The sequence below is a fragment of the Ochotona curzoniae genome, unplaced genomic scaffold (assembly GCF_017591425.1).
Source record: "Ochotona curzoniae isolate NIBS_2020 unplaced genomic scaffold, NIBS_Ocur_1.0 contig_3437, whole genome shotgun sequence".
Classification (NCBI taxonomy): Eukaryota; Metazoa; Chordata; class Mammalia; order Lagomorpha; family Ochotonidae; genus Ochotona; species Ochotona curzoniae.
In genome coordinates this window covers 256653-284555 of record NW_024465862.1, presented here as the reverse complement: position 1 = coordinate 284555, position 27903 = coordinate 256653, and the positions used below count along the sequence as shown (strand labels likewise).

At 47.2% G+C, this 27903-nt stretch overlaps 1 protein-coding gene across 1 annotated transcript; it reads left to right on the top strand.

Annotated features, from left to right (window-relative positions):
• Positions 1-26527, top strand: KPNA7 (karyopherin subunit alpha 7). Its single transcript, XM_040980413.1, has 10 exons — positions 1-66; positions 1491-1625; positions 11005-11087; positions 11492-11757; positions 13728-13810; positions 16387-16650; positions 18123-18356; positions 20062-20244; positions 22576-22722; positions 26339-26527. Exons 1-10 carry the CDS (start codon positions 1-3, stop codon positions 26381-26383), a joined length of 1506 nt encoding a protein of 501 aa, XP_040836347.1. The 3' UTR covers positions 26384-26527.
• Positions 26528-27903: the final 1376 nt, after the last annotated feature.

Genomic DNA, 27903 nt, shown 5'->3' with positions numbered 1-27903 from the left:
ATGCCTGCTCTAGACGCTCCCGAGGAGAGGCTGAGGAAGTTCAAATACCGAGGCAAAGATGGATCCGTGAGTAGCCAGCAATGGCCACAACCTCCCGAGGACCGTCCCAGGAGAAGGCTTGTGGCTGGAACACGTTAGACAGGGCACGAAGGGATGGGGTGACCAAGAGGGCATCCAGCAATGTGCTCATTTGGATGGGATTCTGTCGTTCACTGGAATGTTCTTGCCACTTTTCTGGATGCAGGAGATTTTCACAAAATGATGAGGCCTGGGAGGACAAAGAAGGGACATGGACCTGGAACACACATGGACACAAATCAGGGTTGTCATGTGATCTTGCCCCGCTCCCCCCCTTTTTTTCATTTTATTAGAAAGGTGAAGCCACCGCTTGTGATGCCAACATCCCATGTTGGAGTGCTGGCTCAAGTTGCAGCCATTGCATTTCAGCCTAGCTTTCCTGCGAATGCAACCAGAGAGGCAGTGGCTGATGGCCCAGCTACCCGGGCCGCTGCCACCCATCTGGAAGATCAGGACAGAGCTTCTAGCTATTGGCTTCCACCTGGCGTAGCCCTGGCTTTTGTGGCCATTCTGGGAATGAGCCAGTCATTGGATGCTTGCTCTCCTTCTCTGCTACTCTGCCTTTCAGATAAGTAAATCTTTAAAAAGGAAAGAAACAAACAAATGAAAAAGGGACTTTGATCTGCTAGTTTGCTCTCCTCATGCCTGCGGTAGTCAGGGTTAGGCCGGGAGGAAAAGCAGCAGTCCATACCTCCATCCAGGTCTCCCATGTGGGAGACGGGGACCCAAGCACCTGAGCCAGCAGCTGCTGCCTCCCAGTGTGCATCAGCAGGAAACTAGAGCTGAAAGCAGAGCCAAGACCAGGAACGAGGCATTCCAACGTGGCATTCCCACGTCCCAAGCTGCGGCTTAATTGCTGTGGCAGACACCTACCCTACTGGGAACATAATGGGAAACCATCACATGAGAATAAAACTTAATCTCCTGCAGCATATTGTTCAAGTACGAGTTTCTGGGACACGACCAAGGCCTGAGCGGCTCGTGGATCTGCTGTTCATGCAGAGGATCTGGGCATGAGATTTCTGACTCACCCCAGCCCCACCTACCTGCCTGGCCACTGCCAGAGACCCCCAGACCCATCCAGGAAGCAGCCAAACTCCTCAGGAACTCACGGGCCTCCTTGAAAATGGGGTGGGCAGACTTGGGGTGACAGGCTGTCTGGCGGAGAGTCTTCAGGCAGACAATGCTGGGCACAAGGACGTGTGTGGTTTTCCTTGACTTTGAGGGAACTAGTTCTTTTCTAGGTATGGAGCAGTGGGAGAGAGGCAAGCAGGAGTGGAGACAGATCACTGACTGGGTGGTCCTGATTCTGCCAGCCTATTGCAGCCACAAACAAAGGCTCAGAAGTGGGTTCGGTGTGACCATCCCGGTCCCTTCTGTCTCGAGGGCTCCAATTGTCTTTGCTTCACCAGATGAGGCGGCACCAGCGCCTGGTGGCTAGCCTGGAGCTCCGGAAGGCCAGGAAAGATGAGCAGGCCTTGAAGAGGAGGAATATCACCAATTTCCCTCCTGGACCAGCTTCGGAAAAGCCTGCCAAAGAGGTGCGTGCTGCTATGCCATTCCCAGCTGTTGTGTGCCAAAATATGCCCTGGGCACGTTTGGTCTGGCCAGAAACAGTGGAGCAGGTTCAGAGCCTGTGAGGTCCGAGCCTCTCAGTGAAGGGGTGGGAAGATCCTGCTTTAGCTTACCTGCCTTGATTGGGCGTTTGCTGGTCTTGTGTTCTGATGGGCGCTGGAGCAGATGGTGTTTCCAATGAAGGGTTCACTCATGGCCCTGGGCCTGGGACCCCGGGAAGTGAGGGTTTATAAAGGTCGCTTCTCAGCAACGGCATCTAGTCCTTCCAAGCAAACGAATGCTGTCTTGTCTTCCTTCTTGAACTGTCTGCTCCAAACTTGCAAAATGCCAACCCCAGGCTGGTTGGCTTCAGGATCAATCCTATTTTTGTGTCAGGCATGATCCTTCTTGGTACTTGAGTGACAATGTCTCTCATTGTCCAGGTGCCTGAATTTACTTGGCATGGTGCCACTCGCACCCTGCTGGGCTTGGGACTCTGGGGGGGCGGTGGGCAGGGATTGAGTCGGTGACAGTACTGGTCCAGTTCTCTGATTGGCCTGTGGCATCAGCACTGCACCTCTTCTAGCTGACTTCCCTTGTGTAGAAGGGTCCTGCCCCTTCCCTTCCCAGTAGTTTATACCATGTTTGGCAGGCTGTATAGCCCTTCCCTCTCGCTGGTTCCAGATAAACCCCAGCCCCGTTCAGCAGTCACTCCGCATTCCTCATACCCACAGCCCGAGGCCGATATTAGTACATTAATACACTTGCTGACTTCATGGATTGATCTACTCTGCGCTTGGCTTCTTACCAGAATTGTTCCAATGTGGGTTTGTGTGTGTGCTGTTGCGGCTTTCGCAGTTCCTTCGTGTTGTAGTGTTGTTGGTACCCTGTGCCACCACGGCCACCATCTCTCCACTGTATGGCTCTGCACGCTTCCTTTTTACCCATTCATCCGTTAGTGAACAATGGGCTTGGGTTTTTTTTTTGTTTTATTGGCTATTATAATCACTGCTGCTGTGAACATCTGTGTATGAGTTTTTGAATGGAAAAATGTTCTTAGTACCACTGGGAGTGGATGGAGCAGCTGATTTTCTGGGTTATGTGCAGATTCCATGTTTAACTCTTTGTGGTAGGCAAAATAATGCCCTCCCCTTCAAGTTTCTGCAGAGCAATTCCCAGAAACTGTGACTGCTGTCATCTTGTGGACCTTGAAGAATGCAGTTAAGTTCAGGCTCCTGAGATGGAGAGATTGCCCTGGCTTGTCTGGTGGGCCTGCACCATCACAGCCGTCTCAGGGCTGAAGAGGGAGACAGCAGAAAGCACCGTGATGACGGGGCCGTGAGCCAGGGAAACCGGCCTTGGAGAAAGCTGAAGAAGGCCAGGAACGGCCTTCCCTAGGGCCTCCTGGTGCAACTGGCCCTGCCAGCACCTCGGCTTGAGCCCAGGGGAACTGCTTACAAACTTCTGTGGTTGTCGGCTACTGAATTAGTGGTTGTTTTGGCTGTTTGGATCACTTGCACTTCCATGTGAATTTGTAAGTCAGCTCTTGAGTATGTTCAATAAGGAACCTCTGATTCTGATGGAGATTGCATCGCATCTGCACAGAGATTTGTGGGAATTAGACATCTTGGCTGTTCAGTCTTCCAGTTCGTGCACACGAAGCTCCTCTTATGTAAGCTCTCTTTAATTTTTGAAGTTTTCAGCATGTATGTCATAGGCTGCTTTTGTAAAATATTCCTAAATGTTTTGTTCTTTTTGATGCTATTGTGAGTTGTGTTAACTTTGCTTTGCTCATTGCTAGTATATAGAAATAAAAGTGATTCTGTATGTCATTTGCAAATGGAGATGGTTTTACTTATTCTTAATTTGGGTGCACACTGTCCTCCTTGCTTAAATAACTTGCATAGACGTTGCAATTCTGTGCTGGATGACTCTGACAAGAGCCAACATCTTTTCTGATTCCTAATGCTTTATGGGAAACTTTTGGCCTTATATTATCAAAGAGTTTCAATATTTATTACATATAAAATATGCTAGCTATGGGATCTTTTTAAATTTTATTTTTATTGGGAAGTCAGATATACAGAGAAGGACAGAGAAAGAGCTTCCATTCGTTGATTCACTGCCCAAGTGGCCACAATGGCCAGAGCTGCACCAACCTGAAGCCAGGAACCAGGAGCCTCCTCTGGGTCTCCCAAAACTTTGGACCATCCTCGACTGCTTTCCCAAGCCACAGGCAGGGAGTTGGAAGGGAAGTGGGGCAGCTAGGATCTGAATGAGCGCCCATATGGGATCCTGGGCATGCAAGGCAAGGACTTCAGTCACTAGACCACTGTGCTGGGCCTAGCTGTGGGATTCTTATTGTTGCTTTAAGAAGTCCTCTTTTACTTCTAGCTCACTGAATATTTCTGTGTCATGGGAAAGTGTTGGAGTTTTTGTCAATGCTTTCTCTGCATTTACTGAGATGTTCATGTGGGCTGCTTATTCCGTTAACAGAATTGAATTAGTTGATTTCTGTGTTCACCCAACCATGTACTGTTCTGGGGTTAAATGACGATGGTGATGTTGACTATATATTTCACCTGGTGATGAGTTTCACTTCCTTGTATGCTATTGAGGACTTCTGCATCTGTAGCTGTCGGGGATATTGGTACATACTTTCATTTTCTTTTAATGCGTTTACCTGGTTTAGTAGCAAGGTGATACTGGCTTTCAAGGGTAAGTTAGGAAGTTCTCTTAATTCCTGTTTTTCGAAGGGTTTGTTAAAGATTGGTATCCATTCTTTTTAAATATTTGAGAAAATCACCCATGAAGTCGTCTGGAGGTAGACGTCTCTTTGTAAGCTTTTCTTTATTCTTGCTATTGTCATCTTGAGTAATGCTAGCAGTTATTTATAGGAATTTGTCTACTTCGTACTGCTTATGTAGTTTCGGTTGGCATACATTCAGATTCCCCTTTGTCTAAAAATTCAGTAATGATGGACCCACATTCATTCCTAATTTCAATAACTGGACTCCATTCCCTTTTTGTTTGGAAATCTAGCTAGAGGTTTGTCACTTTTGTTTATCTTCCGTTCAAGAAGCAATTTCGAGCACTGTTGATGTTGCTGTTTTTCTCTCTCCTCTGTTCTTATTTTGGACTTAGCTTTTATTTTCTGGTCTTGAAAGGTTGGAACTTGAGCTATGGATTTGAGATCAGTGCTGATCAAGTTGTTGGTGCACATTTCCCTCTAAGCCGTGCCTTAGCTGCATCCCCTTATGTTGCTTTGTTGTGTTTTTGTTTCATTCATCTTGTGATCTTTTTTCTTGTTGTTTTAAAGATTTATTTACTGGAAAGTCAAATTTATAGACAGAGCAGAGACAGAGAGAAAAATCTTTTGTCTGCCGATTCACTCCACAAGTGGCTGCAACAGCCGGAGCTGAGCTGATCTAAAACCAGGAGTCAGGAGCTTCTTCTGAGTCTTCCACACTGATGCAGGGTCAATCTCAACTGCTTTCCCAGTCCACAAGCAGGGAGCTGGAAGGGAAGTGAGACACAAACAGGCTCTTACATGGGATCCTAGCATATGCAAGGTGAGAACTTTAGCCACTAGACTACTGTACCGGACCCTCATCTCAGTTTTTTTTTGGAGGGGGGAATAACAATTTTTTTTTAATTTATCATACAACTTTGTGTAGTCTAGGATTCCCATCCCCTCGTTTTCCACCCCCAATTGATTTTTCCCATAATGTCACAACTCTTCATAAGGAGTTGTAGTTCCATCAGTCTATTTAAGTGTGTCCCAATATTCCTGGTACAGACAACGTCAGACAGCCCATTGTCCAGATATGTCCAACACTTTCGTTGGAAGTCCATCTTTTGTTTGTAAACGGAGATGCATGTTGCATTGTGTCTTCACTTCTGGATATGGTAGTCTCCATTTCTCCACCACTGTACATTCTAATTTGCATGATGGATTCCTTATATTAGAGAGAACATATGGTATTTGTCTTGTAGGGGTTGACTTGTTTTATTGAGCATAATGGTCTCTAGTTGGGACCATTTAGTTGCAAATTGTATAATTTCATTCTTTTTAATGGCTGAATAACCATGGAGTAAATGTACCAAAGTTTCTTTAACCACTCCTCTTCGGGTGGGCATCTGGTTTGTTTCCATGTCTTTACTATTGAGATTTGTGCTGGTGCAAGCATAGGATTACAGATCCCCTTCTCACGTGGAGTTTTAATTTCTTTTGTATATATTCCTAGAAGCGGGATAGCTGGGTCATATGGCAGATTTATTTGCAATTATCTAAGCACTCTCCATACTGATTTCCACAGTGGTTGTACTGGCCTACACTCCCACCAGCAGTGAAGGAGGGTGCCTTTCTCCCCACATCCACGCCAGCAGGTGTTGTTAGTTGAGTTCTGAATGTAGGCCAATCTGACTGAAGTTAGGTGGTGATTTTCATTTGTATCTCTGATGGCTAGGGAGCCTGAGCATCTTTTCATATGTCTGTTAGCCATCTGAATCTGTTCTTTTGAAAATTGTCTGTTCATTACCTTTGCCCATTTTGTTACAGGTTTTTTTTTTTTTTCTTGTCTCTGGGTTTCTGAAGCTCTTTGTAAATCCTGGATATTATAAATCCTATCACTTGTGTAGTGTGCAAAAATTTTCTCATCTCAATATTTTCTGAATTCTCCTTTGATCCATTGGTTATCTAGGAATATGCTTAATTTGCTCATGTTTGTGAATTTCCTAAATGTTTTAGTTTTTAATTTCATTCCATTGTCACTGAAGAATATAATTTGAATGGTTCTGGTCCTTTTATTTTCCTTAAAGATTTATTTATTTTTATTACAAAGTCAGATATACAGAGAGGAGGAGAGACAGAGAGGAAGATCTTCCATCCGATGATTCACTCCCCAAGTGACCGCAACGGCCGGTACTTCACCGATCAGAAGCCGGGAACCAGGAACCTCTTCCGGGTATCCCACACGGGTACATGGTCCCAAAGCTTTGGGCCGTCCTCGACTGCTTTCCCAGGCCACAAGCAGGGAGTTGGATGGAAAGTAGAGCTGCTGGGATTAGAACCGGCGTGCCCATATGGGATCCTGACGCATTCAAGGCAAGGACTTTAGCCACTAGGCCACTGCTCTGGGCCCAGATCATTTAATTGTAAAACATTTTATCACTAGTAATAACTTTTGTTTTAATGTCTGATTTTGTCTAATATTAGTGTAACTACTCCAGCTTTCTTAATGACTTACCTATTTTTACTGGAAAGTCAAATATACCAAAAGGAGAGACAGAGAAGAGCTCCACTGATTTCACTCTCCAAGTGGCCACAACAGCACAAAAGCTGTGCTGATCTGAAGCCAGGAGCCAAGAGTTTCTTCCTGGTCTCTCTCCCTTGCAGGTGCAGGGTCCCAAAGTTTTGAGTCATCCTAAACTGCTTTCCCAGGCCACAAGCAGGGAGCTGGATGGGAAGCAGGGCCATTGGGCTATGAATCAGTGGCCATATGGGATCCTGGCATGTGCAAGGTGAGGACTTGAGCCACTGGCTATTGCACCAGGCCCTCCAGCTATCTTTTGGTTACTATTTGCATGGTATGCTGTTTTTAATTCTACTTTCAACTTATTTGTGGTGTTGAATCTAATCCTTGCCATTTATTAGGTGTGTTTTAAACCATTTTCATTTAATGTAGTTACTAAGGTAGGCATGGTCTATCATTTTGTTTATTTTCCATAGATCTTGGTCTTTTTTTGGTTTCTCTAGTTCTCTAATCCTTCTGTTTTAAATATATTTTCTAGTTTAATATTTTAATTTCCCTGTTTTACCATTTTTTTAAAACTTATGTTCTGGGGATAATTTATATCCTAAAACCACCTAATTTGGAGGAACATTATTTTCAATAATTTACAAAACTTTATATAGCTTTATTCGCTCCCCCTATTCTCTAATTGCTTTTATTCTGTGCAGGGTAAATCTTTATACCTTGTAATCCATCTATAGATATCTCTAATCATGACTTTAGGCATTTGAATTTTTAAGTCAAATGTAAAGAATACAATTTTGAAACACGTGTACACTGTCTTTTATATTTACTTATATGCAGTAGTTACCTTTGTTGATGTTTTTATTTCTTCATGTGAAGGTTATTATCTACTTTGTGAAATCTACAGGATTTTATTTAGTATTACATAGGGGGTGTTGCTAGTGATCGATTTTCTGTTTATCAAGTAATGTCTTAGTATTTCTTCATTTTGTCAAGGCAGTTTCCTGGACATGAGATTCTTGGCTGATAGTTTTTTCTCTGTAGCCTTTTCAAAGAATTGCAGATGGAGAAGAAAAGAAGGGTGTTCCTTCTTCTGGTTCCCACCCCAAATGGCTGTTATGGTCACAGCTGGGCTGATCAAAAGCCAGGAGGCAGGAGCTTGTTTGTCGTGGGTTGATGGTCTTTTTCTTTTAGCATTCATTTAGTATTTTGAAATGTCATTCCACTGCTTTTTGTCCTTCATGCTTTGTGATGAGATAGTTCAGCTGGTAATCTTAGAAAGGCCTTATGTATGATAAGTAGTTTCTCATTTTTTTTTTGTTTTGTTTTGTTTTTAAAGATTTCTTTTGTTGTTGCTGGAAAGGCAGATTTAGAGAAAAGTAAGCAAGCTCTTCCATCTCCTGGTTCACTCTCCAACTGGCCATGATGATTAAAACTCAGCTGATCCAAAGCCAAGAGCCAGGAGTGTCCCCTGAGTCTCCCATGCAGGTGCAGGATTGCAAGGCTTTGGGCCATTCTCTACTGCTTTCCCAGGCTATAAGCAGGAAGCTGGATGGGAAGTAGAACAGCCGGGACACTAACTGGTACCCATATGGCATCCTAGTGTGTGCAAGGTGAAGACTTAGCCTCTGGACCACGGCATTGGGCCCTTTCATTGGCTTTGAGTCTTTTTTTGGACCTGGTGTTATGACATAGCTAACTAATCCCCACCTATGGGTGCTGGTTCCTGTCCTGGATTCTCCACTTCTGATCCAGTTCCCTATTAATGGCCTGCAAAGGTCATATACGATGCACTAAGTCCTTGGACCCTTGCATTCATGTGGGAGATCTGGAAGAAGCTCCTGGCTTCGAATCAGCCCAGTTGTGGCCATAACGGCCTTTTGGTTTGTGAGCCAAGAGAGAGAAGATCTAAGCCTTGCCTCTGTGTCTGTAATTCTGACTTTCAAGAAAAATAAGCCAATCTCTCTTTTTTTTTTTCTTGTTAAATAAAGTCTGTTTTTAGCTTTTAGCAGTTTGTGAAGTGTCTTAAGTATAGATCTCTTGAGATTTAACCTATTTGCAGTTCATTGAGATCATCAAACATAGATTAAGTTTTATCAGATTAGGAAAAATTTTGGCCATGTCTCTTCAAATAGACTTTCTACCGCTCTGTTCTTCTCTATATTAAATACATGTTAATATGGTGCTGAGAACCCTGAGATCTGCTGGTTGTCATCTTTAGTCTTTTTTCTCCTTTTATCATCCTCAGAATGGATAATTTCAGTTGATCATCTTCAGCCTTACTAGTTCTATGTTCTGTTTGCCCCGAAGTGATTTTTCAAAATGTATTGTCCTCTCTAATTCCAGGATTTTCATATCTTCATTGATAATCTTTGTTTGATGAAACATCATTCTCCTAATGTTTTAGTTCTTTCAGCATGTTTTGAGGTCTTTGTCCAGTAACTGCAACAACTGGATGCCTCAAGGACTGGACTGTGTCTTTTCTGGGTTTTTAAAATTTGTTTTGTTTTTCTTAAGGCTATTTTTATCAGGCAGATTGACAGAGGAGACACAGAGAAAGATCTTCTGTCTGCCAGTTCACTTCCCAAGTGGCTGCAGCTGTCAGAGCTGAGCCGATCTGAAGCCAGGAACCAGGAGCTGCTTCTCTGTCTCCCATTCGGGTGCAGGGTCCCAAGGCTTTGGGCCATCCTTGACTGCTTTCCCAGGCCACAGGCAGGAAGCTGGGTGGGAAGTAGACGAGAACCAGCGCCCATATGGGATCCTACCATGTGTAGGGTGAGGATTTAGTCACTGAGCCATCATACCAGCCCTGAGGGATTGTTTCTGTTGACTAATTCCTCCCACCCAAGTCTGTCATATTTGTATCTTTACATGTCTTGCATTTTGTTGGAAATTCATTATTTAAAATATATCCTGGTATCAGATCCTCTGTTGCCCCAGAGTTGTTGCTTCTGGTGGTGTTTGAATAGTTTCTGATTCAGTTCTGTGAAATTTGCAGTCTTTGTCACGTGTGGCTACTGAAATCTCCACCAAATTTGCTTAATGGTTAGCAAATGATTGGACATAGGTGAGTCTAACATTTTTAACCAAAAGGGAAGAAAGGAAATGCATCCAGCATTTGCCAGGATGTTCTGTGTATATGCTGGAGAGCACCCCCAACCATCAACCAAACAATCGAGCCCTCCAACTTAGGGCTTTTGCTCCTGTTTACGCAGAGCCTCGGGGTGGTGCAATGGGACCTGAGCTTAGGGTCTCCTAGCCTTTGTCCAGTCCTGTACATCACACGGCCTTCGAGAGCCTCCGGAATATGTGAAAGCTTTCAAAAATCCCAAATGGACTTTTCATTTCTTATTTTCCTCTGAAACTTTTTTTTTTTTTGGTTGTTGCTGGTGTTAGCCCATTGTTTTCCCTGTTCTCCAACCTCTCAGCTGTGAAGTAAAACAATTTCCTCTGTTTTTAACAAACAATTCCAGGGAAAAGACTTTTCACGTCAAGTGAGCTGTAAGTTGGAGTCCTGCAAGGTGGGGCAGTTGAGTGAACTGCTGCACAAGGCAGACAGCTCTCCGTAAGTAGGGCTTTACAGGAGGACCCGTCCGGTCCAGCTCTCCTGGGGCCTGTGGCGCTGCTGAGTGTGCTTCTGCTGGTTCAAGGCTGCCTTGCGCTTGGGGGCGGTAGGAGTAGAGCAAAGCTCAGAAGTTTACTGAGATTCAGTTGTTTTTGTAAGCAAACACCTGCTGACTTGATTTAAAAACCAAACAACGCAGCAATCCTTGCATCCCTGTCTGCAGAGATGAAAGATCGGATTCTGGCCGTTTTTGTCAGCTTTCTGTGTTGGCTCTTCTGGGAGAACTGTTGGAAGTTTCTACTGTGTGTGTGTTTTTTTCCCCTGCTCTCCGCTAGTGTAGGATAAAAAGGACTGGTAAGTCGAGTGATGATGGGAACGAATTACTCCTTGCCTAGGCAAGGAACATGCCTCAGACCTGTGAGTCTGTGGGCTGCGGTAAGCACTCACTGACAGCAGGCAGCACGCAGGGTGCGGCGCGCTGTTCAAGCCAGCTCTGAGCAGAAGGGCAGCTAGGCAGCAGCTCTGACCCAAACATGTGTCTCCTTGCAGATCAGCCTCAATCTGGATGAAATCGTGAGAGGTGTGAACAGCTCAGACCCTGACCTTTGCTTCCAGGCCACCCTTGCAGTCAGGTATTGCCAAGCACACATTCTGCTCTTTGCAGGCTCAGAGTAGCTAGAAGCAAACTCCATAGTCTTGCTGGGTTTCTTGGCCCCAGAAAACTGCCCGTCCAAGAATGGAATAGCCAAGCCCACCAAAAGCAAGGCTACATTGCTACTCCATATCACTACTGAGGGGCAGCCAAAAAACTAGAATGTTCTGTGCTGTCAGAAATGAATTGCTTAATTTGCAATGGCCTCTACAGGAATTTCAGCTCCTGAATAATGCTTCAAGGGGCAAACGGTGCATTGTCATTGCCACGTACAGCAGGCTGACCTCTGGGAAAGTTAAGTCTCTGCTGTTTGCCTCATGTGGCTGTCAGGAACACCAGCAGCCTCTATACTTGCCTCTAGCCTCTCTCCCTTTCATTGCTTAGGAAAATGCTGTCCCAGGAAAGGAACCCGCCTCTGAAGATGATTATCGACATGGGGCTCATCCCCAGGCTGGTGGCGTTCCTGCGGTCATCACTGCCCGTCTTGCAGTTTGAGGCAGCCTGGGCTTTGACCAACATCGCTTCGGGGACCTCGGAGCAGACTCGAGCCGTGGTGGACGCGGGCGCCATCCAGCCTCTGATTGAGCTCCTGAGCTCTACCAGTGCGGCCGTGTGTGAGCAGGCCGTGTGGGCTCTTGGCAACATAGCCGGTGAGACTCGCTCCGGGCGGGTGGAGAGAGGTCTGCCCCTCACGTGTGGCATGCCGCAGGCCTTCTCTGGGTGGGGTGGGGTGGTCGCCATTCTGGAACTGGGCTCAGTGCAGGCACATGGTAATACTGAGAGGCTCAAGGGGAGCTACTACGCAGTTCAGAGCCAAGGTTGTGGTGTTTTCTCATTTTATTTTTTAAGATTTGTTTATTTGACAGGCAAAGTTAGGGATAAAGAGAAATTTTCAGTCTGCTGGTTCACTGCCCAAATGGCCACATGCACCAGAGAGCAGGCCAGACCGAAATCATGTGCTTCTTCTGGGTCTCTTGCATGCATTCAGGGTCCCAGGGACTTGGGCGGTTTTCCGCTGCTTTCCCAGGAACATGAGTGGGGAGCTGGGTCGGAGGGGGAGCAGCCAGACCTTGAACTCATGGAATGACAGCGCTACAGGCAGTTGCTTAATCCACCATGTCAAAACCCTAACCCCAGTCAGAGCCAAGTCTAGAGGCCAAAAACTGAAGCTGAACCCAGCTGATAAAGTTTATCCTGTCACTACAAGCTTCCTGGGAGCAGGAGGGTCCTGCAGCCTCAGGTCTTAATGGTTTCAGGAATAAAAGGCAAGTTTTGGTCCCTGCGGTACGGGTGTTCATGAAGGTTCCTTATGTAACTCCAGGTTCTTAAAGCACTCTGCCTCCAGGGAAAGTTGCTAAGGAAACATAATAATGTCTCTTTAGCTCAGGATAAAAAGTCTTCCTTAAAAACTCAATCCCGGGACCAGTGCCATGACTCAACAGGCTGATTTTCCACCTGTAAGCAACAGCATCCCACATGGGTGCCGGTTCAAGGCCAGGCTGCTCCACTTTCAATCTAGTTCCCTGCTTAAGGTCTGGGAAAACAGCAGAGGGTGGCCCAAATCCTTTGGGGTCCTGCACCCACATGGGAGACAGAGAAGAAGCTCCCGGTTCCTGGCTTCAGATTGGGTCAGCCCTGACCATTGCAGCCATTTGGGGTGTAAGCCAGCTAATGGATGACCATCTCTCTATCTCCTTTTCTCTGCAAATCTGCTTTTGCTGTAAAAATAAATTAATCTTAAAAAGAAAAAAATGGAATCCTGAGACTCACCTCAAGGATTTAGAGCCACGTGTGACATCGCCTATGTGGTCAGGGGGTTGGACACGCCCGGATTCCTGGCTGAAATAAATGAGTGCTCTTCAGCAATGGAGGCTGAGGGAGGGAGGCTCAACTGGGCTCTTCAGGATTTTGGCAAAGTAAGTTCAACCAAATATTAGCAATTTTTAAGTTCAGGGTAGCAACAGCCAACCGTGACTGAGCCGGCAGAAGCAAACGGCATGATTAGGCCCGCAGGGAGTTCAGACATGGCATTAGCCGGCAGAATATGAAACAGCCGCTGGGCAAATGCTCTTACAGGGGAAGCAGGTGTGGCAGGACTGTGGTCTCTCACTTGGCTTGGTTCGGTAAGGAACAGGCCAGGCTGCTAGTATGATATGACTTGGGACAAGCCTTCATGAGGCTTCTAGGGTCTGACAGGTGTATTAGCCCAAGTGGCAGATGACTGTCAACAACAATGCCACCCCAGACTCTATCCTGAGTCATGTCTGGAAGTTACCACCCCATGCCAGAATCTTCTCCATGCAGACCTGGTCCACACTAGTCTTCATCTTCCTGACACACCATGCTGTGGAATGCCACCAATGTTTCCAGCCCACTGCCTAAGCAGAATGCCCACAGCCTCTGTTTATAGCAATTGTCATTGTGTGACACCTGCTTGCCCCCTCAACAGATATCTTGGAGAGGCAGAATCTAGTACATGGCTTGGCTATACACCTACTTGCCAAGCCCAGGAATGAATTTTGCTCTCCTAATCTTTGTGTAGATCCTAAAAAATAAAACCCACACCCACCTCAAGATCCTCGTTGCTTTTCTTGGTTGTCACGTTCTGATCTATTTGCAGGTGATGGCCCCGAGTTCAGAGATGCTGTCATTTCAAGCAATGCCATCCCACATCTGCTGGCCCTGGTTTGCCCAACTATAACAGTGAGTGTCATTCAATGAGGAAAAACCTGGCTAGAGAAGTCTCAGGATTTGGGTATTTGGGGAAATGCTTCCAAGTCGATGACAGATCAGTGACTGCTGCCTGTCTCCTTATCCACAGCGCATAACAACCAGGCCCAGAGTTGAGTATCATTTTGGGTCAAGATTGACCTAAATTTGTCCTGAGGGGCAAATACCGCTGGTGTTTTCATCTTAAAGCCTGTTTATTTTGAAAGCGTTACAGAGGGAGGGAGAAACGGAGAGATTTCATTTGCTGGTTCACTCCCCCGATGGCTGTAGCAGGCAGCACTGGGCCTGGCTGAACAGAGGAGCCAGGATGTTCTGCGTCTCCGATGTGGTGTCAGGAATCCAAGCACTTGGGCCGTGTGCCACCACCCTTCCCAGGTGCATCAGCAGGGAGCTGGCTCAGAAGTGTCGAAGCAGGGACTTTAACTGACAGCCATATGGGATGCCAGTGTTGTATGTGGTGGCTTTAGCCACTGTGCCACAGTGGCAGTCCCCTGATATTTCTTTTAGGGGCATTAGCAGGGGTCCCACGAGGTTTTTCAACTTGGTGTTTCCATCCAAAGGACACCTACAGGTGGAATGGTTTGGCAGTGCTGTTTGTGGGTAATAACAAGGACATGGGTTTGAAGCTTAGACAGTAAGGTGATTGATGTAACACCCAAGATCTCCCAGAACTGGGTTCTAGATTTGCCTCAAGAAACAAAGTCAAGGGTAGGAGAACAAATAAGGGGGTAGGGGAAAACTCCTGGCATGGTGAGCCAGAAAGAGCCCAGCTGTGACTAAGGAAGCTGCAAAGAGGTACAAAGGGCCCAAGCATGGTTCTAGGGGCAGTGGGAGCCCTTGGAGGGAGCGAGGAGGTTTCATTTTCCAGGAAGACCCTCACAGTTGTCTGCTGGAGAGCCAGAGCTGGCCCTGCAGAGGAACGAGAGGAGAGAGAAACCAGGATGCTCCATGTCTCAGGTTAGGCTGTTTCTGTGACTGCTGTCCTGGACAGAGTGGAGAGGAAAGAAAACAGTTTTTGCTGTAGGTGTTGAAGCAAGTTGGAGGCACTGTGACAGCAATGCCAGCTTGATGGTTACGTGGCTGCAGGCAGCTGGATGTTCAGATGTCATCCAGCTGGGCAAGATCAGCTATTGAGGCACTGTGACAACAATGCCAGCTTGGTGGATATCTGGCTGTAGGCAGCTGGGTGCTCAGATGTCATCCAGCTGGGCAAGATCAACTCTCACAGACCTCAGAAAATGTCACCTGACCAGCTGCTTGTGGCTTTTTGAGAGGGGCAATGAGAAAGGGAAGGGAGGAAGAGAGCGCTCCAACGTGGCTGGTTTCCTGCCCAGAGCCAGACAACAGCAACTCAAGCCTTACACATGAGTGGGAGGAATCTCGTTACTTGAGCCATGACCTGCTGCTTCCCAGAAGTGTACCAGTCAGAAGCTGGAATTGGAGGTGAAGCCAGGCCCTTGGCTGTGGGATATGGGCATCCCAATTAGTGGCATATCTTGTAGGCCAAACACCCAATCCCAGCCACTTGTTTGTTTTTGGAATTTTTAAAAATTATTATTTCAAGGGCAGAGAGAGATTCTCTATCCACTTGTTCATTTCCAAGATGGCTGCAATGGCCAGCACTGGGCAAGACTAAAGCCAGGCACTCCAGCCAGGTCTCCCACAGAGGTGACGCAGACCCAGTTACTTGGGTCATCCTCCACTGCTTCTCCTAGGCATGTTAGCAGGGAGCTGGATTGGAAGTAGAGACATCTGGGATGTACATCTGGGATGTTGCCTGGTGCTGCAGGTGGGAGCTTAGGTCCCTGGCCCCCAAAGCATGCCCCACACTTGTTTTCTAAAAGCTTTTCTGATGCGCAGTTCAGTTACCTATTATGTTCTGAGAGTAGTTACAGCAGAGACCTCATGGCCCATGAGGCTGGGAAATGTTTGCTATCTGGTTCTTTACAGAAAAGTTGGCCAACCCTGACCTAGAAACTGGATGAGGATGGCTTGAAGGACAAATGGGAAGCTGTGAAGTAGATGGGGAATGTAAAAACCTTGAATAAACTCAGAGAAATAGAAGTGGGGTGATGGCTACAGAGAGGGGCCAAGGTCTAAGTTGGGGGTGATTTTCCAGACTGGTGGGGAGGGATCCACAGTGGTAAGGGGCTACTGGGTCAGCCAGGGTCTTCGCAGGGAAACAGTGGTGTGATCTAGAGGCAAGGCAGCAAGACCTATCCTATCCTGATGTAGAAGAGACATGTCCTCACAGCGTTAGACGTGGTAGGGCGGGAAGACCTTATGACTCTTACACCATCTGCTTGTCAGTGAAAAACACAGCAGCTCATCCACTGAGCAGAGAACAGAAGGGCATTTCGGAGACCAGAGAAAATCTCTAACACGTGATGAGAAAACAGGAAGCTCATTTTGGATCCTTAAAGCTCTAAGTGATGGCTCCTGCCAAATACCCACCAGAGACCAGGGAGGGCATGCTACCGGTAGCATTTCTGTCTCCCTTGGCTCCCGTCTCCCCGTCCCATTTGCTAGATGCGCTTTCCTTGTTACAGGTCACATTTCTACGGAACATCACGTGGACCTTGTCCAACCTGTGCCGGAACAAGAATCCATATCCTTGCGACGAGGCGGTGAGGCAGCTGCTGCCTGTCCTCTTCCGCCTTCTGCACCACCATGACGGGGAGATTGTCTCGGACACCTGCTGGGCCTTGTCCTACCTCACTGAGGGCTGCAACGAGCGCATTGACCGAGTGGTCCACATTGGGGTCTTGCCCAGGCTGGTAGAACTCACGGCCAGCCAGGAGCTCAGCATCCTGGTGAGTGCCATCCCTGGGCCTGTTGGTCCTGGGAAGGCCCTCAGGGTGGAGTCTGACTTGGGCAGGTTCTGTTCTCCCTGGCTCCAGATCTTCACAATCAACTCTAATTCCATAATGAGAACAAAACTTGTCACTGGCATTACCTGGTCTTTGTCATTCTCTAACCAAATTCTTGACAGCGTTTTGTTCTAAAAATTCCACTGAGTGTTAAGTAACTCACTCTTCTTAATTTGAAAGCTAGAGCAATACAATAAAACACCTAGTGAAAATTGTGTTCAATACAACAAGCTGGGAACCATTAATCTTCTTTCCTTCCAGTGGTTTGTATTCTCAGGTTTCAACAAATTGGCTGTGTGTGTGTGTGTGTGTGTGTGTGTGTGTGTGTGTGTGTGTGTGTGTGTGTAAAGTTCTTTGTAACATTTTAACTTTTAAAAAAATGTATTCATTTGAAAGGCAGAGTTAGAGATGGCTATAATGGCTGGGGCTAGGCCAGGCGGAAGCCAGAAACCAGGAATTTCTTCTGTGTCTGCTGTGTGATGCAGGGGCCCAAGTACAGGGGCAATTCTCCCCTGCTTTTCCAGGCAGTGCCCATATGGGATGCCACTGTTGCAGACAGCAGGTTAACTCACTATGCCACAATGCTGCCCCTTGAATTTCTTAAATGAGCAAAAAGAAAATTTCTCTATCTTTTCCCTCCTCTGTTCTGATATTACCTGACAGAGGAAAGGCAAATTAAAATCATTATCAAATTCTTTGGTAGATTATTAAATGTGATTTACTGACGTAAATTACTTTGCAAGGTAAGTGTGTGAGGGGACTTCAAAAACTTCATGGGAAAAATCCTGAATGATAAATTTATGTTGTTGCAAACTTATGAAAAAAAGATATGCACTGATTTTTTAAAAATACATGTCCATGAACTTTTTGAGACTCCTCCAATGATGCTTAAGAAGCCTTGGTTTCTGCACCTGATGCTGTGTTGTGCAGCCTCGGTGGAGCTCTCTGCTGAGATGACTGTAGTATTTCTCAGTGTCAAGGTTGGTTTAGGGAATAGTGCTGGAGGGCATGGAGAACACAAAGAGAATTTTTAGAAAAAGAAAGCGGTTGCGGCAGCAGTTCTTTTTGGAGCCCATTGCAGCTGCAAAGGCCTGAGGTACCACTTCCCCCTTCCTGCTTGAGTGATAGCGCTGCACGCTATTGGGCAAGCAGGACTCTAGAACCATTGATGGGCTACCACAACCATGCAGACAAGCTCAAACTCAGCCCTCTGAGACGATATATTTCAACCTCCATCCTGCTTGAGCCAGAACCATGGGAAAGCTGGCAAGCATCCTGAGACCATGTGAGGAACAATAAATCAAAGGATCATGGACACTGCCATTGTCCACACGCTGCCCAAGAACCTCCCGGAGGGCACAGGACCTGGTGTCATTGTCACCTTCCACTGTGACGAATGTGCCTTGTTCTTCCAGATTCCTTCTCTCCGCACCGTGGGGAACATTGTCACAGGAACTGAACACCAGACCCAGATGGCCATCGATGCAGGCCTGCTGAAGGTGCTACCCCACCTCCTGAGGCACCCCAAAACCTCCATCCAGAAGGAGGCGGCCTGGGTCCTAAGCAACGTGGCTGCAGGATCTCAACAGCAAATCCAACTGCTGATTGTGTACGACTTGCTGCCTCTCTTGGTGACTCTGCTGAAAAATGTAAGTGGCACACTCAGCATCCACAACAGGACTCCTTCCATGGTCTTGTGTTGAACAAGAAATTGTTCAGAAATTCAGGCACGTGGTCAGGGAACAAATTAACTGAGATCCGGCAAAGACATGAAACGGTAAGTTCTTAGCTTTATCTGCGAGAAAAGGCAGGACAATCCATTCTGAAAAACACATTGGAGAGGTGGAAGGCCAGGCAACTCTGACGAAAGGTGACACCATGGCTCAAACACCCGAGGAAACATTGAACTTGCAGATACTGGTTTACCTCAGGGAGGGGGATGTCCAAGGATACCACCTACCCCACTAGCTGCACAAGGGAAGTTTCAGTTTTGGGAGAAAAAGTGGACTAGACAATGGTGGTGACCTACAGTAAACAAAAAAGTGGTCTTTGCAGTGTATAAATGAAATTAATAGAATGTTCGAACATAAAAGGTAGAAATAGCTTCCCTCTTCACTTGATTCCCACTTCCTTTCCTCTAGAGAAATCACTGTCCTTTAAGGGGGAAAAATAACTGAAAGACAAAGTTATAGGGGTAAGGATAAGAGACAGATCTTCCATTTGTTGGTCCACTCTCCAAACGGCCCCAACGGCCGAGGGTGGGCCAGGCCCAAGCTGCAAACCTGGGATGCTCCCAAGGCTTTACACGTGGATAACAGAGCCCCAAGCACTTTGGCCATTGTCTGCTGCTTTACCAAGCATGTTAGGGAGGTGGATGGGAAGTGAAGCAGCTGGGCATATGAGCAGGCAGAGACTTAACATGTTGCATCACCATGCCAACCCCTTATACTGCCTGTCATTGAAGGAGCGGAGTTTAAAGTACCTGTAGTCAGGTTTCTTTGAATGAGGGGTGGGGAGACGGGTGGTGTCTGCCCCAGCAGCAGGGGAAAGCTGTGCTCCTGTTTTGAAGCCGGATAGCAGGTTCCCAGGTGCATGTCAGGTAGGAGAATTGTAGCGAGAGGAAAGACCCGGCATAGAGTTCACATCCCAGCATCCTCCAGTCTACTGAGCATTTCATAACCTCGTTTCTCCTGCGAGTATGTAACATGGTTTAATAAGAAATAGATAGTAATGTACCAAGGAGTCTTTGCATTTCAAACTGTCCTTCGAACTGTAACCTGCTTGGTTCTATGATTTATTTACTTCATTTTCTGTCTTTGCTTCACTCTGAAGTCACAATTTTCCCCAGTCTTAAAATGGGAATAAATTCTGCCCAAGGTTATAAAAGAATCCAGAATAAATGACTCTCGTGTCCTTGGGCCAAGGATTTTTTCTGAGAGCAAAGGAACTCATGTGGGATGTACTAGTGGTCTTCCCGTGACCCTGACCTTGCTCAGTCTCCTGGGTCACGTGTCTGCACCAGCTGCACAGCTTCTTGTGCAAAGTCTGATTGGATGGGGAAGACGAGGCATGCAGACACGGGTCTAGTCTACACAGATGCGGTAGCTTCATGCTCAGTTTGCCCTACAGCCTGAGCAGTGCGAGGAGTCCAACTCGACTTTAGAACCTTTCTCAGAGACCTCCTTTGAATCTGTCCAGCTGCTTAGCTCCTCTGAGATGCCATGCTGTCATTGAGGGCTAGAAGCCAGAGAGTTCTTTGTAAATTTAAAAGTGAATTGCACAGACATTCGTAGCTGCCACCTGCCCATCAGGATGCTCCTTTGAGGATCTGTAGTGAATGCTTCCTTCCTACAGGGGGAGTTTCAAGTCCAGAAGGAGGCAGTCTGGACGGTGGCCAACTTCACAATGGGGGCCACTGTGAGCCAGTTGTTCCAGCTGGTCTACTCGGGGGTCTTGGAGCCCCTGGTGAATCTGCTCGCCGCCCCAGATCCCAAGATTGTCCTCATCATCCTTGACGTCATCTCTTACTTCCTCCAGGTGAGCTGATCCGAACAGGTGGGTTTGTAAATGGCGGTGTCTCATTTGATTAAAACATGTAACTTTTTGTCCTTAAAATCCAGATAGGATTCTCTATCTTCCCTGATCCCCTCCCTTCCATCCTCTTCATTCAACTGTCCTGTGGCTAGCACACAGGGGCACCTGAAAGAAGGGCCTTAACCTTTTTGGATCAAATGAGTATCTTTATGCCTAAGTATTTTGTTGGATGCTCTGAATACAATGCATAGTGTTTACTGTATTCGGCTCTGGGTATTACTGGAGTGGGGGACAGATATGTCAGGGGAAACGTTATGAATAATGTCAGCCAGATAAGGGGTTTCCCTCAAATTTCAGGGTGGGAAGTAGGTGCAGCTCTCATTCGCAGGAGTCAAGGGAAGCATCTACAAGGAGGAACATCTGAGCAAGGTTCTAAGAGAAGCAAGTCTTGGGTGTCTGGGAGCACTTCCACGAAAGGGTGAAGACGACTGTGTGCCCAGTGCAAGAGAACAGGGGTGGGAAGTACTGGGAGGTCAGGATGAAGGCAGCCAGGGCCAGGTCACATAGGATCTGCTGAGTGAGGAAGAAGCGCCAACTGACAGCTTGAAGTAGGGCAGAAGTCAGTGACCCACATGGCCCAGATGTCTAAAATACGGGCCATGCTGGGGGAGCAGCAGGAAGTTGGCCAAGGGGCGTCCCAAAGGGTCATAGTGAAACTCCCTCATTCAGCTTTGTGGCCAGGGCATCAGACCATAAATCACCCAAGCAGAGTTCTGCAAAAGTGCCAGTTCTGAAATAAAGGAACATTAAACTGATATTTCCGTACTATCTGGAGTAGCTCTAGGCTAGTGTTGCACAACTCTCAGTGGTCATGAATACTGAGTGTCTCAGTCGTCGCAGTCAGGAAAATGTGTGGGTCTGACTCAGGGTCTTACGTGAAGTTGTCAAGCTGTCGGCCAGAACTGCTGCTGTTGGAAGGCCTGAGAGCAGCTGGAGCAGCAGTGTCCAAGGGAGCAGGTGGGTCTCTCTCTCAGGTGTCTGTGCATCATGACTTCCCATGGGTTCATTGAGAGGAAGCCAAGTGCAAGCTTCATGGCCTCACCTTGAAGGTCCCACTGTCATTTCAGCAATATCCTGTAGGTTCTGCAGGGCAGCCCTCTTGAGCACGGTGGGGGTGCACACAAGGGGATGAATACCAGAATTGGAGGCCATGAGGGGCCGTCTTGGTGGGTGGCTGTATCCATAGGCAACTGAGCCAGTTGAGAAGCTCCAAAAAGAGCAGGAACTCAGAAAAGACGCAGTCGGAGCTTCCTTCTCATATAACTGCCATGGAAAGAACTGACCCAAGGCAAGACTGGGTAGAAAATGCAACCCAGTAGCAGGCTTTATGAACAGATCCCTCCAAGAAAGGGTGGAGACCTGGCAGGTGGTCGTCAGAACCGGGAGTAACATGTTCGTGAAAAGCATCCTCTGGACTGTGGACTATCACTTTGTTTGCTTAAGATTTTGTCTTGGGCAAGACTGGGCCAGTCACATCTGCTGGACCAATGGGCAGAGGCACTTGGGGCAGCAGGTGAGGAAGACCCAGGTGGGGCTTCAAAAAGCTTCAGGCAGACAGCTAGTTGCTGGGGGCAGGGGCAGCTAGGAAATACGTTTTGGTCTGCTGACTGCTCGTTCAGGTCTGACATCCCCCTCCAGCGCTCTTGCTCTCCTGGGTCAGAAAGCCGAGTGATGAGATCTTCACTCTGGGCTCGCTTTGAACCTCTGTCCGTGTGCCTTGCCTGTCATCTCCAGGTGAACAGCAGCAGAGGCACTCTGTGGCCAGCAGCTAACACTGAATCTCCCCTGGACAGTGTGGCTGCTTCTGTCTGATCTTAGAAGGCTTGGCCAGAGAGTTGAGGGCCAGAACACCTGCCTTTACAGGGCAGTAGCTGGACATGCTTCCATGGGGTTTGAAGCCATTTCTATGACACGGAAGGAGATGCCTTCTAGTGACATGTTTATAGAAAGAAGGATATTTGGCCCCAAGCCCATCCTTTATGATAGTCTAGAAATACTATATTTTGTACAATGAAAATAAGATCGTATGTTTATAAAGATGGCAGTAAACATGTGTATGTATTTACGTCTGGCTGGCATAAATATATGCACATTTGTACAACAGATCTCATAAATACCTCAAGTGGGAGGAAGATCTTGCAACCTGCAGTCTGGGAAAAGGAACAGTGTGACTCCCCTTTCGGTTGCCCCTGTCCCCCTGGGCCAGGAGAACCGGCAGAGGTCCTGCTGGCCGAGGGCCCCTGCCCAGGCTGCTTTCTCTCCTGTGGCCCCCAGGAGGCAGAGAAGATGCACGAGAAGGACAAACTATGCTTTCTGATAGAAGGGCTCGGCGGGATTGAAAGAATCGAGACCTTGCAGCTGCATGTGAACCAGCACGTCGCGCAGACCGCCCTGAGCCTCATCGAGAAGCACTTTGGCGAGGTCAGTGACTGCAGAGCAGACAGAAGGGTGCCTCCATCCTGGGACATCACCCAATGAGGCAGCGGGCAGGCAGGCTGCCCCATCACACCCCCTGAGCTTCACTAAATGCTTCCCTGTTTGTGCTGGCAGCACCGCCTTCGGGTAGTGGCTTCCCAGCCATCTGAATCCCATAGCAGCTTCACTTTGCTTTGCTGGCTTGTTTCGGAGGGATGTGGGGAAGGAGAGGACATGATGAGTTCAGTTGTTTTGCTTTTTTAATTTGAGCGGCGGAGAGTGTGATATGGAGTGGTCCCATCTACTGGTTCGCTCCACAAATGCCCACAGCGGCTGGGGCTGACTCGGAGATAGGAACTCCATCCAGGTCTCCCACAAGGGTAGCAGAAACCCGATTGCTTGAACCGACACTGCCGCCTCTCCGGGGGCCACATTGGCAGGAAGCTAGAGTGAGGAGCCAGAGCCAGCTGTTGACCGCTGGTGTGGCCAACGTCTCTGAGACTTGACTGCGAGGCTAAAGGTCTGACCCGAGAGTGCAGGCAGCAAAGCACCACCAACTTGTGACCGAAATATTTGCCACTCACAGCATTTTAGCTTGTTTCCAAAGCACAAAGATTGGAACGAACTTCTCAGAAGTCTTCAAGGCTTTCTGTAGGTGCAAGAATAAGTCAGATGGCACTAGATCTTTTGAAAACTTTTTCATAGTACTTGAATAATTTTTCAATAAATAGGACAGAGGGCAACGTCGGGCTAAAGCCAAGAGGCAGGAATTCCATTTGGGTCTCCCACGTGCGTTACAGGGGCCTAAGTCCTTGGGCCATCATCTGCCACCTTCCCAGTGGCATAGGCAGGAACCTGGGTTAGAAGCAGAGAAGCTGGGCCTGAAAATGGGGCTCTGATATGGGATGCTGGCATCGTGAGCTGTCACAGTACCAGCCCCTGCCTCCCCAGACTTGCCTCCTATATGAACCTGATGCAGTTAAGTCATACTTGTCATATTTGTCATTTCATGAGTAATTTGTTTTTCTTAACAAAAGGCTTTCGGGATTCATCCGTCTTGTGTTATATGCCAGAACTTCATACCCTTTTAAGGTTGAACACCAGTGCTTTGATCACAGGACTATAAACCACAGGCACCCATCCTTCCATGCTTCCAGGTGGCTATTGGGAACAATGCTGCTATGAACACGAGTGTGCAAATATCTATTAGAATCCCAGTCCTTTCTAGAACATACCCAGAAACAGCATTGCTATATCCTGTGGTGATTCTCTTTTTTTAATTTTTTAAGGATTTATTTATTTTTCTTTGAAAGACTGATTTACAAAGAGGAGAGCCAGAGATCTTCCACCTCCTAGTTCACTACCCAAATGGCTGCAATGGCCAGAGCTGAGCTGATCCAAAGCTGGGATGCAGGGTCCCAAGGACTTAGACCATCTTGCACTGCCTTCCCAGGCCATAAGCAGAGCGCTGGCTTGGATTTGAAGCAGCTGGGTCTAGAGCTGGTGCCCGTTGGGGTGCCTGCTGCAGGGTGGATCATTGGCCTCACATGCCACAGCGCTGGCCGCTATTTTTACTTGTGGAATAGGCACTGTGCTGCTTTCAGTTTCACATTGCTACCAACAGTACGCAGTGTTCTGCTGTTCTAGTTCCTTCAAGAAACTAACAACACCCACTTACTTTCTGATGTTGTTGTTAGCGGCCATCTTAGTGATATCTCCTTGGGGTTTTGACTCGCATTTATAAGAGACATTTCTCATAGGAGAAAGTGACCTCAGAGTCCTTAAGGGATCAGATGAACACAGGATGAGGGGTTAGCAAAGGGAACGACACTTCTGTTAGGCATCAAAGTGAAGTCTGCCAAATCCAGGGCAGTTACGTCAGTATGACCAAGCTGGGGTTACTACTGATTGGAAGCAGCTAAACTGTTTGGGACTAAGGATGTTGTTAAAGTAGAGAAGACCGAAATGGTGATGAGCATCTTCTAAGCCAATGATTCCTGTGAAAATCTGACCAATAGGAGACATTCTGTAAAGGGAGAGAGATCCCTGGGGTTCTCCTAGAACCTCGAGTTAAAGACATTGGACGTAGAATGGGACAGCTAGGTCCATTATATCCCCACTTGCTGTAAGGATAGTGTTCTATGTGTAACAAAACTGTACCAAAAAATCAGGCAGAGAAGGGATGGGCATTGTAGCACAGTGGCTGTCACCGCTTGAATTGGCTTGAGTCCTGGATCCCGTACTGGTGTTCCAGCTTCCTGGTAATGCTGGGAAACAGCAGGTGATAGCTTAAGCATGTGGGTCCTTGATACATGTAAGAAGGACACAGATTGAGCTCTGGGCTCTCAATTTCAGCTTGGTCGAAATCTTGGTGTTAGTAAACTAGTATATAGAGCCGATCTCTTTCCTCTCTGCCTGTGTGTCAGGCTTTCAAACAAAAATAAGATTTTAATTAAGATTGTTAAAAAAATGACCAAAGAACAAATAGTATATGATTCCATTTTTTCAAGAGTACTTCAAAAGTTCTTGAAAACATAGAATGAAAAGATGTTTATTTTCATATAAAAGTTGAAGTGCACGCATAGTTTTTCTTACATTATGTACATTTTCCATAAACTTTTTGAAGACTCTTATATTGCCAATATGTTATACATATTCAAATCGGCAGACGCAACGGTGATTGCCAGGCCTAAGTAGGAGGGGATGGGAGCATTAGTGTTTGGTGGGGAGCAGGGTTTCAGGTTTCTTTGGGTTTTTCTTTTAGGTATTTAATGGGGCCAGTAGTGTAGGCTGAGCCTCCACCTGTGATGCTTGGCATACCATATGGGCACCAGTTCATATCCCAACTTCTCCACTTCTGATCCAGCTCCCTGCCTGGGAAAGCAGTGGAGGATGGTGCAAGTCCTTGGGCCCCTGTACCCATGTGGGAGACCTGGAAGAAGCTCCTGGCTCCCAGTTTTGGATAGGACCTACTGTGGCCCATTTGGGAGTGAATTAGCAGATGGAAGATTATCTCTTCTTCTCTCTGTAACTCTTCATTCAAATTTTAAAAAATTTAATCTTAAAATATTTGAAAGAGTTGGGGAAAGATCTTTCATGTTTGCTGATTCACTTCCCAAATGGCCACAGTAGCCTAGGCTGGGTCAGGCCAAAGCCTAGAAGCTAGGAACTTCATCTGGGTTACAGGGTTCACATGGGTTATATGGGGCCCAATCACTTGGGCTATCCTCCATTGCTTTCCTAGGCCGTGAGCATTTAACTAGATCAGAAGTGGGGCAGCAGGCGCCTGAAACAACACCCAATGTAGATGCCAGCGTTGCAAGTGACAGCCTAACTTGGCAATAGCACAGCACCAGTCCCAGAGTTTGTTTTACGGGAGGAACCTCTGGAGAGGGATGGTGGTCATGTCACTGAACTGTCAGCTCAGAAGACAGGAAGTTGTTACACCTGCTTCACCACGCGTGCAACCACGTTCAGAGTCCACGCAAAGAAGTACTTAAATGCTCCCCTGTTTTAGTCCCTCCAGCAAATTCGGATCCATAGACAGTGTTCAGGGGGTCACATTTGCAGCAAGAACCCTCTGGAGCTTCAAGGTGGTAACTGTGTCTGTTTTCCCCTGAAGGAAGAAGACAAAGACAGCGTTTTATCAATCCAGGACAAATGCTGAGCGTTCTTCATAAAATGATGGCAGAACACCCCAACTTCTCACCCTCAGGGATAACCTCCTTCATGAAGCAGCTCTCCTGTGTCTTAGCGTCTCACTGATCCAAAGCTTTTAAAATTCCACATTAATAAAAGGTTTAGCACATTACCCTGCTCTGTGAGAACTTGAACTGTTCGTGTCTGGACACCGTGGGGAATTCCTCTCCCAGGAATGTTTGCCTCCATGAGGACCTCTGTGGTTCTTAGAGTAAGAACTTGAGAGCTAAACACAGCGATCTGAAGGAAGTGTGACGTCTCTGGTTCCCCAGACCTGTAAAACAAGTGCTATCTATACACAGACTTTCTTCCTCTGGCCATTCATCTCCTGACATTCTAGAAACTTTTAAGGCGATTCTCTCTAGAAACTCAAAATTCTGCTTAACTGTCTTGGAAAGTTTGAGGGTATGGGTTTTTTTGTTTGTTTTTAATAGTTTAGGGCAGTGATTCGCAAGCATGAGTGTGAATCTATGCCCCTAAAGGGCTTTTGGATCACAGGTAGCTGGGTCCACCCCCGCGAGACTGATTCAGAGCAGAGCCTGAGCTCTGCTGATGCTGATGCTGCTGGTCAAGGCAGCCAGTCAGTGAACTGTGGCCTGGGACCAAAAACAGCCCATTGCCCATTTTGTAAAGATTGATAAGAGGGCCCAGCATAGTAGCCTAGTGGTTAAAGTACTCACCTTGCATGCACTGGGATCCCATATGGGCACTGGCTTGTGTCCCAGCAGCCCTGCTTCCCTTCCAGCTCCCTGCTTGTGGCTTGGGAAAGCAGTCAAGGACGGCCCAAAGCCTTGGGACCCTGCACCCACTCGGGAGACCGGAAGAGGCTCCTGGCTCCTGGCTTTGGAACGGCTCAGTTCCAGTCATTGCGGCCGTCTGGGGAGTAAATCAGCAAATGAAAGATCTTCCTCTCTTTCTCTTCTCTATAACTGACTTTCCAATAAAAATCTTTTAAAAAAATATAGGCATACAGCTATGCAGATCATAACATTTCATTCTACAATGACAGGACTCTGTCAACAGGGACCCCATCCTGCTAAGCTGAAAATATTTGCTATCTGCTTGTTTACAAAAACTCCTCACATAGGGGGCTGATGTGCCAACCTGGCCTATTCCTGGCCAGCCACTTGAGTGTTTGACTGTAAGAAGAAAGACCAACATCCTTTCAGCATACACCTTCCCTATCTAGATGTACAGGTCTGATTGTGCAGAGGTGAGGGGTCCACGTCTTGGGTTTGGCCCCAAATTGCCTGTGTTGCAGGTAGGAGGTGGTGAGCATGCAACCAGAGAGCTACACCCCCCAATACCTGTTGCATTCAGAAAGTTCAACCCTTTTACTCAGATCAGGCCCAAGAGGTGGGAAGGGATTTGCAAGATCAAAGTCAGACTCACTAGCTAAGCCTGTTTTTATGGAGTTATCATAGGTACTACCTAGATGAAGCGCCTGGCTTCAGCGCCTGCCCTGCCTGGGATGTTATGGCCAGCTGG

Bases quoted from the DNA above. Each gene is read 5' to 3' on its own strand.
- KPNA7 (XM_040980413.1), top strand. From the start codon at position 1: ATGCCTGCTCTAGACGCTCCCGAGGAGAGGCTGAGGAAGTTCAAATAC. The intron at 1,626-11,004 runs GCTGCTATGCCA...GTCTCCTTGCAG, and splicing joins AGCCTGCCAAAGAGGTGCGT to ATCAGCCTCAATCTGGATGA. The intron at 20,245-22,575 runs GTGAGCTGATCC...TGTGGCCCCCAG, and splicing joins TCATCTCTTACTTCCTCCAG to GAGGCAGAGAAGATGCACGA.